We start from the raw sequence: 18791 nt of genomic DNA, 5'->3' as shown, positions 1-18791 counted from the left end.
GTGCAAGGTGCAAGGCAAACACCCTACCCACTGCACCATCACTCCAGCCCCTGCAACAGATTTTTGGGTGTTTTTTGTAAACAGTCCCTTTGCTGTTCCAATCTGTTTTTGTAGGTTTTTTTTTATATTGGATATATACCCTTTATATATCACATTAAGTAATGTCACTGTCACTGTCCTCCTGTTGTTCATCGATTTTCTCGAGTGGGCCTAGTAACGTCTCCATCATGAGACTTTGTTACTGTGTTTGGTATATCGAATACGTCACGGGTAGCTTGCCAGGCTTTGCCGCGCGGGCGAGATACTCTCCGTAGCTTGCTGGGATCTTCGAAAGGGGCGGAGAAATTGAACTCGGGTCAGCCAATGGCTGCGTGCAAGGCAAACACCCTACCTGCTGTGCTATGCTCCAACCCATTAAGTAATGTTTAAAAAAAAAAAAAGGAAGGGGATATGGTGCCGCTAGCAGGTCAACCTGTAGCTGCAGGGTGAGTGCATCAACAGCCTGATGGTGCCTTCAGACTTTCAGATACCCCAAAATTGCTGCTGTGCCTTTGGCCACACCCCAACAACTTGAGGCCAAGTTTAACAAGAAATTAAACAGCCAAAAGTTAGGTATGTGGGAGCCACACCCACAAACAACCTCCGGCTCAGCTATATAAGCTCACTTATATATAAGCTATATATAAGCTCACTATATAAGCCTTATTTCAGAGACTCATAAATCTCTAAAGAGATCAAAAGACGAAGTTAGGGCCCTTAGCGCAGAAGTAGACGGAAACCTGTGACTGAGATCTCCAGACCCTCTTGGATAAGGACTGGACCTCCTCCTCCCAGGCCCCCAAGTTTTCCAGTAGCTTGGCAGTCACACCTATAGACTGCCAGCACCATGCAATCTCATCAATGGCCAAGACCCAGAAACTATAAACTAAAGCTCCAGGAAGAAAGCGCCACAGAATCTCCTGATCCCATACCAGGCTGTCCTCACTGGGGCACCTCGGAGAGGGGTGGGCTGAGTCTCCCTTCCCACCCCAAGCAGTTCCCCAGCAGCTTTAAACCCCCAGAACTCAACCGCCACCATGCTCAAGGTCACCTCCACACACTCAGTTGACCATTCCCAAGAGCCTCACCCAAGATGGGATGAACCTCACTGGAGAGCGGACCAGCCAGAAAAAACAGGTACTGGAAAACCCATGACTGAGATCTCCAAGCCCACTTGGATCGTAACTGGGCCTCCTCCCCCCAGCTCCCCAGTTTTCCATTAGCTTGGCAGTCACACCCACAAACCACCCCCAGCGCCTTGTAATCTCATCAACAGCCAAGACCCAGAGACTACAAACTAAAGCTCCCGGAAGAGAACAATACAGAATTTCTTGGACATTATACTCTATCCAATACAAGCAATACAAAGCAAATCGTCTAGCATTGCATTTTTAGCAGGTTTGAGTGGGGTTGAGACTGGTGTCGAAATATTGAATGTAACCAAAGTAGAGAGAGAGTATGTATGGGGGAAATTGTCTGCCACATAGGCAGGGGAAGGGTTGGAACAGGGATGGGGGTAAGAGAATACTGAGGATTTTGGTGGTGGAAAATGTGCTCTGGTGAAGGGATGAGTGTTTGATGATCATATGACCGAAGTTCAAACATGAAAACTTTGTAACTGTACCTCATGGTGAATCAAAAAAAAAAAAAAAGAAAGAAAGAAAAGAAAAGAAAAAAAGAAAAGGGGGTGGGGGAAATAATAATAAAATAATAAAATAAAATTAACATTCTTAATAAAAAAGGAAAAAGTAATGTGGAGTTAGTTCATGCCCAATTCAATCAGCTTGGTCAATGGCTGAATAAATGGCAGTACTCCTACATTTAACAAATATATATATATATATATATATATATATACATACACACCCCTGGGAGCAGAGAGATAGCAGTAGGTGGGTGCACCCTATTTTCCCCCAAGTCTGCCAGGAGTGATCTTTCAGCACAGAGCCAGGAGTCAGCCCTGGGCACCACTAAATGTGGCCCCAAAATACAACAAACAGTTTATCCCTTCCTGCTTTGGGGCTGTGTCTGTCACACATTTTACACTGTGCAGTGTCCAGTTTGTGTAGCTGTTTAGAATGGGAGTTGGAAAGATAGTACAGCAGTTTGGATGCTTGTTTTGCATGTGGCTGGCTCTGGTTGATCTGCAGCAAGGCATATGTTCCCTTAAGCACTATCAGGAGTGATCCCTGATTGCAGAGCCAGGAGTAAGTCCTGAGCATCGCAGAGTGTGGCAAAATAAAATTTAAGAACTAAAACATGTATCCATGAGTGGTAATTTGTACTGTTCATTTATTATTACTGTTCATTTATTATTGGCTTTGAGGTCATACTAGCAGTGCTGAGGAATATGCCTAGTCCTATACTCTGGGGTCATTCAGTGTAGTGCTCAGGGGCCAAGAGGTGGCAGGGATCGATCCTAGGTCTCTCATTGGTTGAAGGGCAGCTTCAGCCTTTATTATGGTACCAGGGGTCCAACCAGGCCTCCGAGTCACATCCCCAGTAACTCTCACCTTAAATTAAAAATTAAAAATCAGCCGCTAGGCACAATCTTCACCTGAGGGGTCACCTGCACCCCAGCTTGAGATGTGTTCTTGCCTGTCCCCCTGAAGAACCCAAGTTCTCTTCTGAAAACCTCTCTCTCCCTTCATCACTTGATCACTTGACATCCTGTTACTCATCGATTTGCTCGAGCAGGCACCAGTAACATCTCCATTCGTCCCTGTCGAAGTACTAGTGTAGCCCAATGGTGTCTGTTTGTTCTAGGAACACAAAGAGCCTCAAACGGATCGTTCAGGGTCTTGACAAAGAAGTCTGACCATCTCGTAGGTGGGCAGTCACGCGATTTTTTGATGTCCCATGGAATCCAGTTGGTAACGGCTCTAGTCCAGCGGTTGTCTCCAAATCTCATTATGTGTCCAGGCCATCTGATTTTCGATGCCTTGGCAAACGAGACAGCATCCCTGATTCTTGACCGTTGACAGAGGTCGGAATTCCGGATTCTTTCTCTCATTTGAGTGAAGTGTGATACTCCAAGCATAGCTCTTTCGATTCCTCTTTGGGGGACTCGAATACAATGGGTCTCTCCCTTCATATTTCTCTAAATAAAACCATTTGACTTCAAAAACAATCGCCAGCTAGCTTTCCAGCACTCTGGGTTTATTTGGTAATAGCCAAGACCTTAGGAGCTCCTGAGAGCTAGTTAGCAATCCAGAGTATTGAGGCAGGCAACCTGCTTTTATAGAGAAGTGGGGCAGGACGAACTGTTCTGGAGGGAGCTCATTGGAGGACAGCCAGGGTGGTGGCATGCCATTCAGCCCTTCCCCATTGGTGGAGGTGTTTGCTGACTGGGAGAGGTCTCCCTAGGGTCGGGATAACTTCTGGTTTGCAGCTGGTCATTCTTCTCAGGCTGTCACAGAGCACTAGTGCATGACAATGATGGGGATCACTGTGACTGTTTCCACTATGGCTCCTCAGTCTTCACATGACCTCCGCTCTTTATTGCATGGAACCCAGGTCGCACACATGCAAGGAGGCTGCCTCTGAGCCTCATCCCAGCTCTCTTCACACTTCGTTTTCTATCTTGTGTTTGAGACATACGACTGGTGCTCAGGCCTTATCCCTGGCTCTGTGCCCAAGGAACACTCCTAGCAGGGCATGGGGGACTATCTGAGGTGCCAGGGATTGGCTCTGATCAGCTGTATACAAGGCAAGTGTCTTACCCTCTGTACTCTCTCCAAGCCCTCTGTCTTCTTTCTTTGAGTCAGTGGGCAAGTAAGAATTTTTCCAGTGATGCTGCCTTGTTTCAAGGACATGAGCCTGAGGACTCAAATATATCATGTAACTGATATTCAAAAGAAAGCTGAAGTTAGGAGAATGACAATTCGAATGGCTTCAAGTTCTGGCTATTATGAAGAAACTGTTATGAACATTTGCATACAGTGAAGTTTCCATTCCCACTGACCAATACTTGTATTCTCTGACATAAGAGGTTGTGCCCCTTCTGTTCTTTTCCCAGTTAATGTGCCATGATTAAAAATGATTACATTGATGTATATCAGTCACAAAACTTTTCTTACTGTCAAGCAAATGATAGCTATTTTATCTGTTTCCTATGGGGGCCAGACCCCCACAGGGATGGAGCAGGGACCATGCCATAATGGGCACATGTGGTCATGCTCTCAGCCCTTCGAGCCATCTCATGGGTTCCAGGCACAGCAGCTCCCTAAACCTGCCCAGTACTGGTTTCCATTGTCCTGGCAGGACTGCAGAAGAACACTGACACCCTCGGTGGGAGCAAAACCAGGCAACCTCTGTGAGCAGCAAAGTCAAGCAAATGAAACCATCTTTTTTTCTTTTTAGGGTTTGGGTTACTCCCAGAGGTGCTTAGGGATCAAATGCAGTGCCTCCCGTTTGCAAACCTTGCATGCCAGCCTCAGGTTTGGGGTAAAAAATGGCAGGGGCAACCACACTTAGTGGTGCTCAGCACTTACTCAGGGATCATTCCCCGCTGGGCTCAGAGGGCCAAATATGGTGCCAGGAACCAAACCCAGGTCAGTCATGTGCATGGCAAGGGCCCTACCTGCTGTAACTATCTCTCAAGTCTCCAGATTTGAAGATTTAATAAAGCTTGTAAAATTCCTGTGACTCAGTGATACAGCACATGCCTTGTATGCATGAGGCCTAATGTTTGAGCCTGACTATTCAGTGGCTGATCTTGGCAAGTCTATGAAAGCCACCCTAAGTCATCCCCAGCAGGTGCAGACACCCCCCACCAAGTCTTCCTGAAATTACCAGCTACTCTTCAGTTTATGCCCCACTTGGGTCTTGCATGTCCCAGACCCAGGCGTGCAAGTCCTCCTCACAGACAGTCTGCACACAGGTAGCTGGGATGCATCACTCTGCAGGGATTCTCTCTGGAAGAGATACATCATCTCACACACGATGGTGGGAGGAGTGAGGGGAGAAGTGAGCTTGGGACTGGTTGACAGAGGAATAAAAAGTCTTGAAAGAGCAAAACCAGAGCTGGGTTTTGTCCCAGCAAAGCCCATGAGTCTCAGCGTTGGTCTCCTTAAGGGGGAGGCAGTGGGTGTGTTTCGATAACTAGAAGGTACAATAGAGCCTGTGCAGCTGGTGGGCAGAGGGGACACTTCTGAAGGGACTCCATCACATGGGGTCTCTGGAGATGATGAGGGGTAAGTTGAGACAAGTCAGGGAAAAAGACAATGTGTGACTATGTGTACACATGCACATGTGTGCATATGTGTGCATTTATGTCTGTGCAAGTATGTATGTGTGTGGGGGGGGTAAGCACTGGGAGACCAGGCCTGGGAGCAAGTCTTCCTTTTCAGTAGGCCTGGGCGTTGGGAAGGGCAGGGTTGGGCGCAGGCTCGGCCCTGAGGGGTCACAGCGTACTGCAAGGTTGCCCACCAACCTATGAGGCGGGACCCAACGAGGCAAAGGTCTGGTCTGACTGCAAGCTGGGAGCAGGGGCAGAAGCACAGGAAGCTGTTGGGCATCTGGCCCGGAGACAACGGTGAGTGCATGCGCCAATGAGGAGGTGCACTGCAAAGGGTGCGTTAGGGGGTGCATGAGCGGATGAGTGAGTGAATGCAGCGGCGCCACCCGACCCTCGCTGATTCCCTGAGTCTCCAGTCTTAAGTCAAAGCCCCTTTCCGAGGGCCCCCAGTGAGCAGCTCGGCCTGGCACGAAGAGGAGGTCAGTCCGCCGACCGAGAAAGCAGGATGTCGCACACGCAATACCCGCTCCCCGCAAGCGCCGCAAGGGATACAGCTAGGAAGCAGGAGGCAGGTGACCTCAGCGCCAGGTCAGCGGCCAGCGTCAACAGCCGCTGGAGCTTCCGGATGTGGGGCGGTGCCCAGCGCGCCAGCCCCGCCGAGGCCAGGCCACGCCCCCTCGAGCATCGCATCGCCCACTTCCTGGAGGCAGCCCCGCCCACCGGAGACCCGGTCCGGGACCCCGCCCTCCTCGCGACTCCGCCCACCTTGAGCCACACCCACAGACCCGCCCACCGGAGGGCCGTCCTCGCCCCACCCACTTGGCCAGACCGACACCGTCGGCCCCGCCTACCGTCGCTCCGGTACACCCATCGTAGATCCCTCCCGCCCACCGTAGGCTCCACCCCGCCCCGGAGACCCCGCCCCCCATCGTAGCCCCGCCCCTAAGCCCCGCCTCCCCGCCATGTTGGGGCCTCCCGCGGCGCGCAGGTGTCCTCATAAGATGCCGGCGCGGCGGCGCGCAGTCCCCCAAGATGGCGTCCATGCGGGAGAGCGACACTGGCCTGTGGCTGCACAACAAGCTGGGGGCTACCGACGAGCTGTGGGCGCCGCCCAGCATCGCGTCCCTGCTCACGGCCGCTGTCATCGACAACATCCGCCTCTGCTTTCACGGCCTCTCGTCCGCCGTGAAGCTCAAGCTGCTGCTCGGGACGCTGCACCTCCCGCGCCGCACCGTGGACGAGGTGAGGGCGACCCGCCACGCGCCCCGCTCCCCGCGCCTCAGGCCCCGCCGCCCGGCCCGAGCCTCCGCCCCGCCCCGCGCCTGACCGCACGCCCGGGCCTCTGCCGCGCGCCTCAGGCCCCGCCGCCGCCCCGCGCCTCAGGCCCGCCCCCGCCGCCGCCCCGCGCCTCCTCGGTGCTCCCCGGCGCGAGCGCTTTCCCGGGCCTCCGAGTGCCAGTGCGCCGATCCCGGCGCCCGTGCGGGCATCGTCCGGGACTGCTTTGCTTCCTGGGGCGCGGGCGGCGCTCGGGGGTCTTTCCGGACTGTCCCGGGTCCCAGCCGGGACTCCCCGCACCAAGGTTCACCCGCTTCCGCGCGAGGGGCTTTCCTTTTGTGTGGGGGCCGCATCCCGCGGTGCTCGGGGTCGGGGCCGGAGCCCGTGTGCGCTGTGTGGAGTGGCCCTGCGAAGGGACTTCTCTCGCAGGGTTGTTTGGTCACGCCTGGTGGTGCTCAGGGGGTCCTCCTGGTTCAGCGCTCCGGAATCACACCCAGCGTCTGGGGTGCCGGCCGGGGATCGAACCAAGGTTGGCCGCGTGCGGGGAAAATGCTGTACTCGCTGTACCAGCCAATAGGTGGTTGTTGGATTTTGTTGTTCTTTAATTGATCACTTGACATCCCGTTACTCATCGATTTGCTGGAGCGGGCGCCAGTTTTTTAATTAAGTTTTTTTAGAAAGGTGTGAGGGAGAAAAAGAGACCAGCTGGAGCCAGAGAGGAGAGTTCACTTGGGAGGGCGTTGTTTGCCTTGCGCACGCTCACCCAAGTTCGATCCTCGGCACCCCATATGGTCCCCCAAGCACTGCCAGGAGTAATCCCTGAGTGCAGAGACAGGACCAAGCCCTGAACATCACTGAATGTGGCCCCAGAACAAACACAGAACTAGAACATGCCTCCTCTAGATTGGAAATAAAGAAATACAGACATGGAGACCAGAGCAATAGTACGGTAATTGGGGCTTTTTGCCTTGCATGTGGGGGACCCAGATTCCATCCCTGCTGTTCATTATAGCCCCCTGAACACAAGAATCGGGTAAACACTGAGCAATACTGGGTGTGACCCAGAAACAACAAAGTGATCTTGAGTGAGCCCTTTGACAGCTGTTGAGAGAAGACTGAAATCTCTGAGCTGTAGGTCAGTGCTTTTGAACAGATGTGCCTCTGTGTACCACCATTGACTGTTCCCAGTTTGTATCCTGGGAAGCCATGTGGTCAGATTTAGTGGTGCTCAGGGGCTGCTGTTGGCTCTGCTCAGAGATCATTCCTGGCATGCCGGGGATCGAACCTGGGTCGGGGATCAAGCCTTGGTGGCCACATTCCAGACAAATGCCCTGCCCTGTCCTGTCTCTCCAGCTTGGGGGTCACAGAGCTTTTTTTGTTAACATTGTTTTGGGGCCACACCCAATGGCACTCAGAAATTACTCCTGGTGGGGTTCAGGAGACTCTCTGGTATGCCGGGGATCAAACCCAGGTCAGCTGTGTGTGAGGCCAAAGCTCTCCCCACAGTCCTATTGCTCTGTCTCCTGGGCATCACATAAATTAAGACGTTTATTTTAAAATAAATTTGCTCATGATTTATTCTCAGTATGTGTTCATGCATACGGCAGAAAGCTCCGGGGCTGGCCTGCTTTGCCCGTGGACAGGCCGCGTCTCAGGCTCCCACCTCCTTGGGCCGATGAGCACTGCCCAGCATGCTTTCTGGTCTCCAGTGTGGTGAGCTGAGGCCTGGCCGCGCTTAGCAGTGAGATGCTACAGTGTCCCACAGCGGATGCATTCAGCGAGCACTAGACACCAGCCATTTTTTAGTCCTCATTTTGTTGAGGGTTTTGTTCTTTTGTTGTTGTTTTTTTTTCTTTGGGGGGGGTTTAAAATCAGGTGTTCTGATTTTTTTTAATCAAATCTGTCACTTTATTAAATCAGATGTTAAGTCTTTTCATACACTTTCTTTGCATGTTTTGATAGGATCATAGAATTTGTAACTTTTGTTGGTTGATATGGGGTCTTGCATTAGTTGGTATGTGCATATCAAACCATCTCTCCTCCCTGGAATGAGTTCTACTTGATTATGGTGTATAATCTTTTTTAATAGGTCCTTGAATACTTTTCCTAAGATTTTGTTGAGTTTTGCATTGATTGGGGTTAAAGGCATGTGGCATTCTTTTTAGGGACCTCTCTCCTCTTGGGTGTGAGATGCAGTGCTGGCTTCCTGGGAGCTTTGGGAAGCCCCGTGTTTTGGAAGAGCTTGAAGAGCAAAGGTCCTGTGTCTTTGGAGTTTTTGTGGAGCGCACTGTTGAGCCATCTGGAACTGCTGGGCTTGTTGTCTGGGGTGGGTTTTTTTTTTTTTATCATAGTTTGTGTTTTCTTACTTTAGGTTGGCCTGTCGAGGTTCGCTGGGTTCGCTCTCCGCCACCCCGTTTCCTGTGATTTCTCCTGGTCTCTGATCTGGTTGGATTTTGTGTTTTGTTTTGTCTTTTGTGAGCTTCACTGAATTTGTCGATCTTGTTTGTCTTCTGAAAACTGTCTTCTGGTTTAATTTATCCTTCTTGTTTTCTTAATAGCTTTGTGTGTGAAACAGGTTAGTTTTTATTGAAACTTATTTAGAAAGATGTGAGAGGAGAGAGAGAACACTGACTTCTCCAGAGTGGGAAAAGCAAGAAACAGATGCACAAGTGAGATGCCTGTTTGAGGGAGGGCACAGAAGTGATGGACAAGCTATTCTTGATTCTTGCCGTTTCTTACTTCATTCCTTCTATATCCTTAGGCTTCGTTTGTCTTTTTCTAGTTTCCACACTGTGGGTGAGGTGGTTCATCTGTACTTTACTCGTGGTCTGGTGGCTGCTGGGACTGCTGTCACCTTGTCTTGGTGCTGCTTCTGCTATCCCGTAGGGCTGATGGTTCCTTCCATCTCCTATCCCTGTTCAGACTCTTTGTATGTCCTCTCTGGCCCCATGGATGTCTAAGAGTCTGTTCTTCAGTGTCTCAATGCTGAGCATTCCCTGATTTTCTATCTTTGCTGCCTTGTGATGAGTTTTTCATTCTTGCATCTCTGGACTCTCAGCTACCGTGCCTGAGGTCAGTGTGCCCTGTGCCCCGCTGGTTATTTCTCATGCTAGGGGACAGCATGCCCCTGTGTATCTGTTCACCTGGGGCTCTCATGCCCATGTTGTTGTGCAGTCTTGGGGGCCTGACAGTCATGGGGCACATACAGATTGATGGAAGACTATCACTTGATCTATTGACCCTATGACCAGCATGTATATGACTTGTATACTTACACTATTTTCCATAAGAATGGCTGCCCCTGGGGCCAGAGCGATAGTACAGCGGTAGGGCATTTAATGCCTTGCAAGCGGCAGACCCGGGTTTGATCACCGGCATCCCATATGGTTCTCCCAGCACCGCCAGGAGTAATTTCTGAGTGCAGAGCCAGGAGTAACCCCCGAGCATCACTGGGTGTGACCCAAAAAGCAAAAAAAAAAAAAAAAGAAGAATGGCTGCCCCTGTTTTGTCTTTGTTTTGGTTGGGGACTAATGTAGTGCCGGGCTTGGGTTCGAAGCATCCTTGTACCGACTCTGTCTCTGTCCTTTGTGTCTGCCATTGTCTTCCTGAGCCTGTTTGTGTGGAGCAGCAGGATTTGGGCATTGTTTCCTGACCCACGCAGCCTCTGTGCTTTTCCGCCAGGCCATGGGCATTCAGAGACACTGATGAGAAGGAATTTGGCTGGCTGTACTACTTGCGCAGTATCCCGAGCAGAGCTGGTCTCCGCAGCAGCTGCTCCACACGATAGTTTGCCTGAGCAGGCTTTCCCCCCGCATCCATCTTCATAGTGGAGAGAGCCCTCGCAGGGCCTGCGTGCTCTTTCCTCTGGTTCTTGCTTGGAGAGTTGTATTAGAGAAATCTAATGCGGACGTCAATCCTATGGTTCCTTTGTTCCCTTGAACCCAGTGCTTATGCTCAGGTTGGGTTTATTTTCCTTGGCACCTCTGGGCCTCTTGGATTGAGATTATTTACATCTGAAAAATGAGGGGCTTGTTCTCAAGTCTTCCCTGGGCAGTCAGGAAGGTTGTATGCAGTGTGTTCCCTGGAATTTGCTCACTGTCCTTGTCCTTGATTTTCCATTGCTCCTTGGGAACTAGGGGCAGGTTTGGGGTTGTTGCGAGCCGCAAGGCCAGTCTGGTATCTGGGGCTGTGCTGACCTGGACAGGGGTAGCTTGAGACTTCCTCTCTGAGCCAAGTTTGTGGCTCAGAGCTGTGTAGGAGGCCTGGTGGGTGTGGGGGCTGCAGGTTGCTGCGCTGGCACCCAGGCCCTGGCTACATGCTCCATTCAAGCCCCTGCACTCAGGTACCACTCTCTGTGTCCTTGAGTTTCCACAGTGCCCGTGGCTCTGCCCTTGGAAACCGGCCTGAGACACTGCAGCTGCCAGACTGACTCAGGCCACTCTAGCCTCGATTCCGGTGGGATAATAGGGTGCTCTCCCCCCTCCCGATTCCCTTGGGCAGAGACCCTGCAGCTAGCCAGGTGTCTGATTGGGGTGGGGGGCTCCAGAGGCTTTCTTTCTCCTGCCTTCCTGGTCCCAGCCCACCTGTGGTTTTTCTAGGCTTAGACCACACCTTAGTCCAGTGGAAACTAAGAGAACCAGAGAGGCTGTGTAGTGGGGTCAGTGCTGCCTTGCACACGGCAGGTCCAGGAGCCCGTCAGGGGTGTACCCTAAGCAGCCCCAAAACTGAAAAGAGAAGATGAGTCCTGGCTTTGACAGGAGAGGACAAGACCACTCTGACCCTCTTCCCTTTCCTTATTTCCTTGCTACTAAAGAGCTTCTAGGGCCTGTGCAAACTGACCATGTGGCCATCTCTTTGTGGGCCCCTGCTGTTGGCTCATTTCACATCTCTGTCCAGGCTCCCCGTTTTTCACCTTTTTCTATTGTGGGGTTCCTGCCTGGCAGGGCTAGGGTAGCTCATGGTGCTGGGGATCAAGTCCAGGACCCTGCAACGTGAGTCTGTGTCTGTGTCTGAGCCCTAGTCTCCACTTCATGGAATGTCACCATTCCTGCCTTTCGGGCCTGTGAAGCCGCATCTTCCTGTGGTGCCTGCTGCAGCCCCGCAATGCTGCCCTGCCTGCTCTGGGCCCCTCCTGCACTCGCTGGGTCCCTGTCCGGGGTTCACCTTCAGGGGGTGCAGTTGAGCTGCCCTCTGCCCTTCTGTGCACCCAAAGCATGTCCCTGTGTGTCAGAAGGGCTGAAGGCCTCTAGAGCTCTCAGTACTGCTGGGAGTTCATGACGTGTCTTGCAGCAGACAGCATCTGGGTCCCACTGTGTGTCCCCTGCTCCCACACATTTGCCCTTTTGCACTGCACCACCTGATGCTAGGGTCAGGTTTCTGGCATCCTGCTGGTGGTCTGGTGGCCTGCGCCATCCTGTCGTCTCCTGGGTCCTCTCACTTGTACTCCCTGGCTTTCTCAGAGACACTCAGAATCTGAGAATGTGGTTCAGAAGATCTTCACGGGGCCAGAATGCCTAGTGCTCTGCCTCATGTGGCCCCCTCAGCACTGCTTATGTGGCCCCACAGAGTCACTTGGCCCTGGAAACCCCTGCTTTTCCCTTTCTTGTCCAGTGCCTACAGGGAGAGCCAGGCCAGGCTGCTCATCCCGAGGCTTCTGGAGCACCAGTTATCACAGCTCAGGTCCTTCTGTCACACCCCATCTCAGGGACCCGTGCAGGTGTGGACAGGTCTCCGTCTTCCTGCTCCTTTGCTGCTTCCTACCTGGCCCTCTGGGCTGCCACTGTGACTGAAGCTGGCCCCTGGGGGTTGGTCCCCAGGGTTCTGGGCCACAGCTAGATGTAATGTTAGATTGGGTGTGTCTTCCTTTCCTGTTTCTTTTGCAGAATGTTCATTTGCGCTTTTTTCTTGACTTTTTTGTTGTGATGAGGCAAGAGATGCTGTGTGAGGGGTGGCCAGTGGCCAGCAGGGACGTTGCTTTGTGGCGGGAGGACACAGGTGATCTGGCCAAGGCTCCCACGAAGCGACAGAGGGACCCTGGGGAACAGAGCATCTCATCCAGAGTAGCTGTTCAGCTCATCTGCAGAGCCTTCCGTAGCCTTTCTTCTCCTGGCCAGGCCCAGCCTGACCCTTGCTGTCAGCTGGCGGCACTCACCTTGCATGTGTGTGTCCTTGGGCTGGGTCACGACCAACAGAGGGAACCTGATAAAGACAAAGGTGTTGAAGTAGAAGGCGGGGGGGGGGGGGGGGGGGGTGCCTGCAGGGTGCGGCTCCCTCAGACCCGGGTCTCCTTCCTGGCAGATGAAGGGCGCTCTCACAGAGATCATCCAGCTCGCAGCCCTCGACTCTGACCCCTGGGTCCTCATGGTTGCTGACATCCTCAAGTCCTTCCCAGACACGGGCGCTCTAAACCTGGAGCTGGAGGAGCAGAACCCCAATGTGCAGGAGATCCTTGGGGAGCTCCGGGAGAAGGGTACGTATGAGCACTGACGTGGGTCCTGTGCCCTGACACCAACAGAGCCCCCTTTGGCTGAGACTCTGAAGTTGGGTTGAGGTTATGTCCCACCCCCATCTCCCCTGCAGTGAGCGAGTGTGAGGCATCGGCCATGCTGCCGCTGGAGTGCCGGTACCTGAACAAGAATGCACTGACCACCCTCGCCGGGCCCCTCACGCCCCCCGTCAAGCACTTCCAGCTCAAGCGGAAACCTAAGAGTGCCACACTGCGGGCAGAGCTCCTGCAGAAATGTGAGTGTCCTGGCCTCCACCCCTGCAGGCTCTCGGTTTAGGGACACAACTGCAAACTTGTGGGGGCCTCTCCACTCCTGAGATGCTGCAGAGCGCCAAGTACGGGCGCTGCCTGGGCAGACTGGCTCCGTCTCGTCTCCCAGCACTGGCAGGTGTGACCCTCTCCCCAAAAACGCATGTGCGGGCTGGAGCGATAGCACAGCGGGTAGGGCGTTTGCCTTGCACGCAGCCAACATGGCCAACACAGGTTCGATTCCCAGCATCCCATATGGTCCCCCGAGCACCGCCAGGAGTGATTCCTGAGTGCATGAGCCAGGAGTAACCCCTGAGCATCGCCGGGTGTGACCCAAAAAGCAAAAAAAAAAAGAAAAAAAACGCATGTGCAAGGTCATTGGTAAGGTTTCTCTAGTAGTGGCTTATAATATGTGAGCTGTCCCTGCTAGGAAAAGGGCAGAAACATCACTTCCAGTAGAGAGAAGCGGGCATCAGGGCCTGCGCACTTGAACAGGCAGGGGAGGCCAAGGATCTGCATGTCAGCTGGGGCCCAGTAGCCAGTAAGAATGGGGCCCCTGGGGCTGGAGCAATAGATAGCACAGCAAGTAGGACGTTTGCCTTGCATGTGGCTAACCCAGGTTCTATTCCCAGCATCCCATAAGATCCCCCGAGCACTGCCAGGAGTGATTCCTGAGTGCAGAGCCAGGAGTAACCCCTGAGCATCGCTGGGTGTGACCCAAAATACAAAACAAAACAAAAGAATGGAGCACTAGCGAGTGATGCTCTGAGCCCAGGACTGGCAGATCCAGGCCCCCTGCCCCACACCCCATTTCTGGCTGGAGCTGGCTTTGTCGGAACCAGCGTCTCTGGGTCTGAGGGAGGTACTGACCAGACCAGCTGCCTCCCAGTGATGCTCAATTGCCAGCTCAGCATCTCCCTGTAGGCATCCCGGGTTCCTTATCTTGCTGCTGTCACCCCTGAGAGTGGGTGGCTACAGGACAGACAGTGCGATGCTTTTTTTTTTTTTCTGCCCTCCTGCAGCAACTGAGACTGCCCAGCAGCTGAAGAGGACCGCGGGGGTCCCCTTCCATGCCAAGGGCCGGGCGCTGCTCCGGAAGATGGATACAACAAGTAAGCCTTGCTCTCAAGGGCCTGACCCCAGATGCTTACTTCTCCCAGCAGGCTTTGTGGTGCTGCTGCCATCAGACTGGGCAGGGCAAGCCCCAGGCCCAGGGTGGGCAGCATTGGGGCAGGAGCGGGAGTGAGGGGCTCAGTGAACAACCTGGACAAGTCTAGGTGAAAGGCTCCTTGGACTGGTGGAGATGGTGTTGCCAGCTTGGGGGACACAAGGACCAGGAGATAGCAGTGCCCTCAGCTCCTAGGGAACTCTCTCTTTGGGAGACAGAACTCACAGGGCAGCTGTGGGGACTGAGCTGAATATGCCCGCCCACCCCTCCCCCCCAGCGCCACTTCCACCTGGGTTGGGCCCACCTGTGGGCACTCTGGTATCTGCCGTGTCCAGAAACTGCACATGGGGTGGGGCAGGGGTGGACATGTCATTGTCCCTCATGGTCATGTCTGAGTGCTGGCCTCTGGGGGACACAGGAGGCTGACAATGCCACCCACTGGTGCCCCCTGCAGCCCCGCTCAAAGGCATTCCGAAGCAGGCGCCCTTCCGCAGCCCCACCACCCCCAGCGTCTTCAGCCCTGCTGGGAACAGGACCCCCATCCCGCCTTCCAGGACCCCTCTGCGGAAGGAGAGAGGAGTGAAGGTGGGCATGGCTCCTGTGCTCCCCAGTCTGCTTGGCCTGGTGCCCACTGCTGCTCTGCTCTAAGGGTGCTTTCTGTCCTTGCAGCTACTCGATATTTCGGAGCTGGACATGGTTGGTGCTGGCAGAGAAGCAAAGAGGCGGCGGAAGACGTTAGGTGCGTGGGGGTGGGGGGACGCTGCCCTTCCCTTCAGGGGTTTTGTCCTGGCATGCTAAAGGGTTCTGCTCTGTCTTCAGACACAGAAGTCGTGGAGAAACCGGCCAAGGAAGAGACCATCGTTGAGAATGCTACTCCTGACTATGCAGCTGGCCTGGTGTCGACGCAGGTAGGACCTTGCCTGGGCTCCCCTCTTCACCAGCACCTGGCAGGTCTCTGTAGGGGTTCCTGTATGTGTGTCTGTGCACCTGATGTCCAGGCACCTGTGTATGTGAGGGCACATGGGCCAGCTGGCAGAGGGCCCAGAGTGGGGCCTGCATGGGGTCCCATCTTGGCACCTCATGCCCAGGCAGTGCTCCCCTGAATGCTGCCCCGAGTGCTGTGTGCTCACAAGTTTCCTTTCATTGGACACTGTTGTGAGAGAAGTCCCTGTTATACTCTGGCTGGTTTGGGGCCTCCTGAGTTGGCCGCAGGTCACAAGGGGAGACGTCCCAAGACCCCCACTCAGCCTCTTCAGGAGGGCCCAGAAACTCTGTCTTTCAGAAACTCGGGTCTCTGAACAACGAGCCTGCACTGCCCTCCATGAGCTACTTGCCAGCTACGCCCAGCGTGGTACCAGCATCTTCCTATATTGCCAGCTCCGAGACACCGCCAGGTCAGTGGGCAGCAGTTGGGGCTCCCTGCCTGCCAGGAGGGAGCTGAGAATGGCACTTTGGGTCAGGATGTGAACCCATTTGCCCGTTGTAGGGGGCTCCAGGTTCTCAGCACAGACGTGTCTCTGGCAGACAGAAACACTTCCATGTTGTGTGGTCCACGGGGTAGGCTGGGGCCAGCAGTCCGGGTCCCTCACCAGACTTCATTGCCCGCAGCTTCGTCTTCCCGGGAAGCCAACATGCCGGCCAGCCGACCCCCTGAGGAGTCCAGCACCCCGAGTCCAGCACTGCCCACACAGTTCAAGCAGAGGGCACCCATGTACAACAGCAGCCTCAGCCCTGCCACGCCCGCACCCTCCCCTGCAGCCCCCACCTCGCCCTTGACACCCACCACACCCCCATCTGCTGCGCCAGCAACCCCAACACCCCCCACAGCCACCGCAGCCCCACAGAGCCAGCCTCCACCACAGCAGCAACTCAAGAAGAACCTCTCCCTCACGGTATGTCTTCTCGAGGGCTGTGGGCAGAGGGGGAGCAAAGGGGCTGAGGAAGCCAGGTCCCCACACACTCTTAAACTTACAGAGAGAGCAGATGTTTGCAGCACAGGAGATGTTCAAAACGGCCAACAAGGTCACTCGACCCGAGAAGGCACTTATCCTGGGCTTCATGGCCGGCTCCAGAGGTGGGTCTCTCAGGCAGCCCGGTGGGGTGGGGGGTGGGGCTCCGGGGCCCAGTGCCTGCCCAGCAGCCCCTGCCCTCCACAGAGAACCCGTGCCAGGAGCAGGGTGACGTGATCCAGATCAAGTTGAGCGAGCACACGGAGGACCTGCCCAAGTCGGATGGCCAGGGCAGCACCACCATGCTGGTGGACACTGTGTTCGAGATGAATTATGCCACAGGCCAGTGGACACGGTTCAAGAAGTACAAGCCCATGGCTAATGTGTCCTAGGGCCACGCGGGCTGGGCCGGGACAACCAACCCCCTTTACCCCAGTCTTGGAGTCACTTGGGTGTGGGGTATTTTGGACTTGATTTTTTAAATTTTAATATGGGTTATGATATTTTGTGTGATTTAAAATGTTTTGGATTCAATATTACATTTTTGAATGCTAACCAGAAAAGTTATAACTTCTAATTTTTGTCACTTCACAGGCAAGGTCTTTGCTAGAGCAACACTTACACCTGGGTTGAGGAGTCCCAGGGCCCTCACCGCGTACAGGGTTTCTGGTTCTTTTGTACATGTGTGGCATTTAAGAGCAGCCTTTGGGTTCGTTTTCACTGTATAATGGAGGCATTAAAGTTTAGTTTTTCTAAACTCAGCCCCGGAGCTATGTTCTGGGCCTTGTCCTCTCAGCTTGGTTTGGCCCCTTGGGGTATAGGATAGTGGGAATTTAGAAACCAGATTGTCTCCAGAAGACCTTTTTCTTAAGAAGCTTTGGGATTCTCAGCTGTGTTGGGAGATACATTTGACAGCAGGAGTCCCTGAGTGTTGTGTGCACGGACAGCTCACTGGTACTGCAAGCCCAAAATGCCAAATAAATCCCACATGAAGGCTTAAAAAAGGCCTTTAAAATTTTTTAATACAAAAATACTCATACACAATTTTCCAGACGCAACTTACCACTTTCAATGCTAGTTTCCCCAACTGGCAATTCTCAAATCTACATTTCAGTTTATCCCCCCCACCCCCCAGATGAATTTCAAGTTGACTCTTGGCACCAATGAGGACCCAGTGTCCCTGATGGGCTTGAAGCACCGGCCTGACAAGCACAGTTCAGGTCTCATGACACAGCGGTTACTCTATGACTAAACGTTCACTGAACACTACACTCATAGCACCAAGAATTGGGCAACTCAGTCATTTGCAGTAACCTGAAACAGGCTTGTCTGGAGCCTAAGAACATAGTTGTTCAGGAAGGTGAGCCCTGGACACGTGGTGGGTTACTGAGACTTCTGATGGACAGCCCTGAGTGTGTGTGGGCAGGGGAGGGGGTACCCTGACACTCTGCAGATGACTGGTCAGACACCCCACAGTGCTCACCTGGGTCAGGTTGGGGGTGTGTATGTGTGTCTGACTCGGTTTCAGTGCTGAGGTGTCTGGGTGCTTGGCTGTTCCTGCTCCACACATATGACAAAGGATCAGAAAGAAGTGCCCCCCAGCAGACTTGGATGTTACAGCTGTCTGCTGTAAAGGCCCTGAGAGCTCACCATAGTCCAGAGCCAGAGTATGCTGCTCTAGAGATTCACAATGTTAGTGTCGTCTGGAAAGAAGCCACATTCAAAACTTTTCCAGTATTTCATACTTCAGAAACAAATTTTGGAACAAATACGATAGTGACAAAATCACAAGATCTTCGTACTGTCAAATACAAAAATAAGTTACACTGTTCCCCAAAGTGCACTACATTACACACCTAATCCTGGTGTTCAGACTCAGGTGTCCCCTCCCCCGAAACCAAGCTAGCCATGAGGAGCACTGGTCTCTGAGTCAGTCCAGTATTTATGACAGCTGGGGAGGACTCGGTTCTAAACCCAACAAACAACTCCACAGCCACCATGCCAGCCAGGGGGGCAGTTAGTGCTTGGGGAAGTGTGGAACTGGGGACTCAACCCCAGGGCAGATTCTGATCTCTGCCTGAGCGTGCACATCCCAGGGCCACAGAAAAATCAGGAACAGGACGTGCATCCTGCTGTCCAACAACCTAAGCAGTGAGAGGAATGACAGGAGGCTCAGCAACAAAAGAACTGTAAACGCATGTGGAGAAGAGATGTCCTGCATTTTTTTTTTTAAAAGAAAAAGACACCTGCTACAGTGCCCGCCGCCACGCTGGGAGGTGGGGGTGGGGGGACCCTGAGGATGTGCCCGCTTTCCTGGGGTAAAATTCCACAGAGACACCTCAGAAGTCTCGCCCCATGGGGGACCTG

General features: G+C 53.5%; 1 protein-coding gene across 1 annotated transcript; it reads left to right on the top strand.

Moving 5' to 3' along the window:
- The first annotated feature begins 6221 nt into the window (after positions 1-6221).
- NELFA (negative elongation factor complex member A) lies at positions 6222-17162 on the top strand. Its single transcript, XM_056122104.1, has 11 exons — positions 6222-6520; positions 12851-13022; positions 13133-13294; positions 14330-14419; positions 14930-15060; positions 15145-15214; positions 15295-15383; positions 15758-15869; positions 16084-16367; positions 16450-16549; positions 16632-17162. Exons 1-11 carry the CDS (start codon positions 6311-6313, stop codon positions 16814-16816), a joined length of 1605 nt encoding a protein of 534 aa, XP_055978079.1. The 5' UTR covers positions 6222-6310; the 3' UTR covers positions 16817-17162.
- Positions 17163-18791: the final 1629 nt, after the last annotated feature.

The sequence above is a fragment of the Sorex fumeus genome, unplaced genomic scaffold (assembly GCF_029834395.1).
Source record: "Sorex fumeus unplaced genomic scaffold, SorFum_2.1 ptg000044l, whole genome shotgun sequence".
Classification (NCBI taxonomy): domain Eukaryota; kingdom Metazoa; phylum Chordata; class Mammalia; order Eulipotyphla; family Soricidae; genus Sorex; species Sorex fumeus.
The sequence above is the reverse complement of the archived record's forward strand: the minus strand, read 5'-3'. Positions and strand labels throughout refer to the sequence as shown.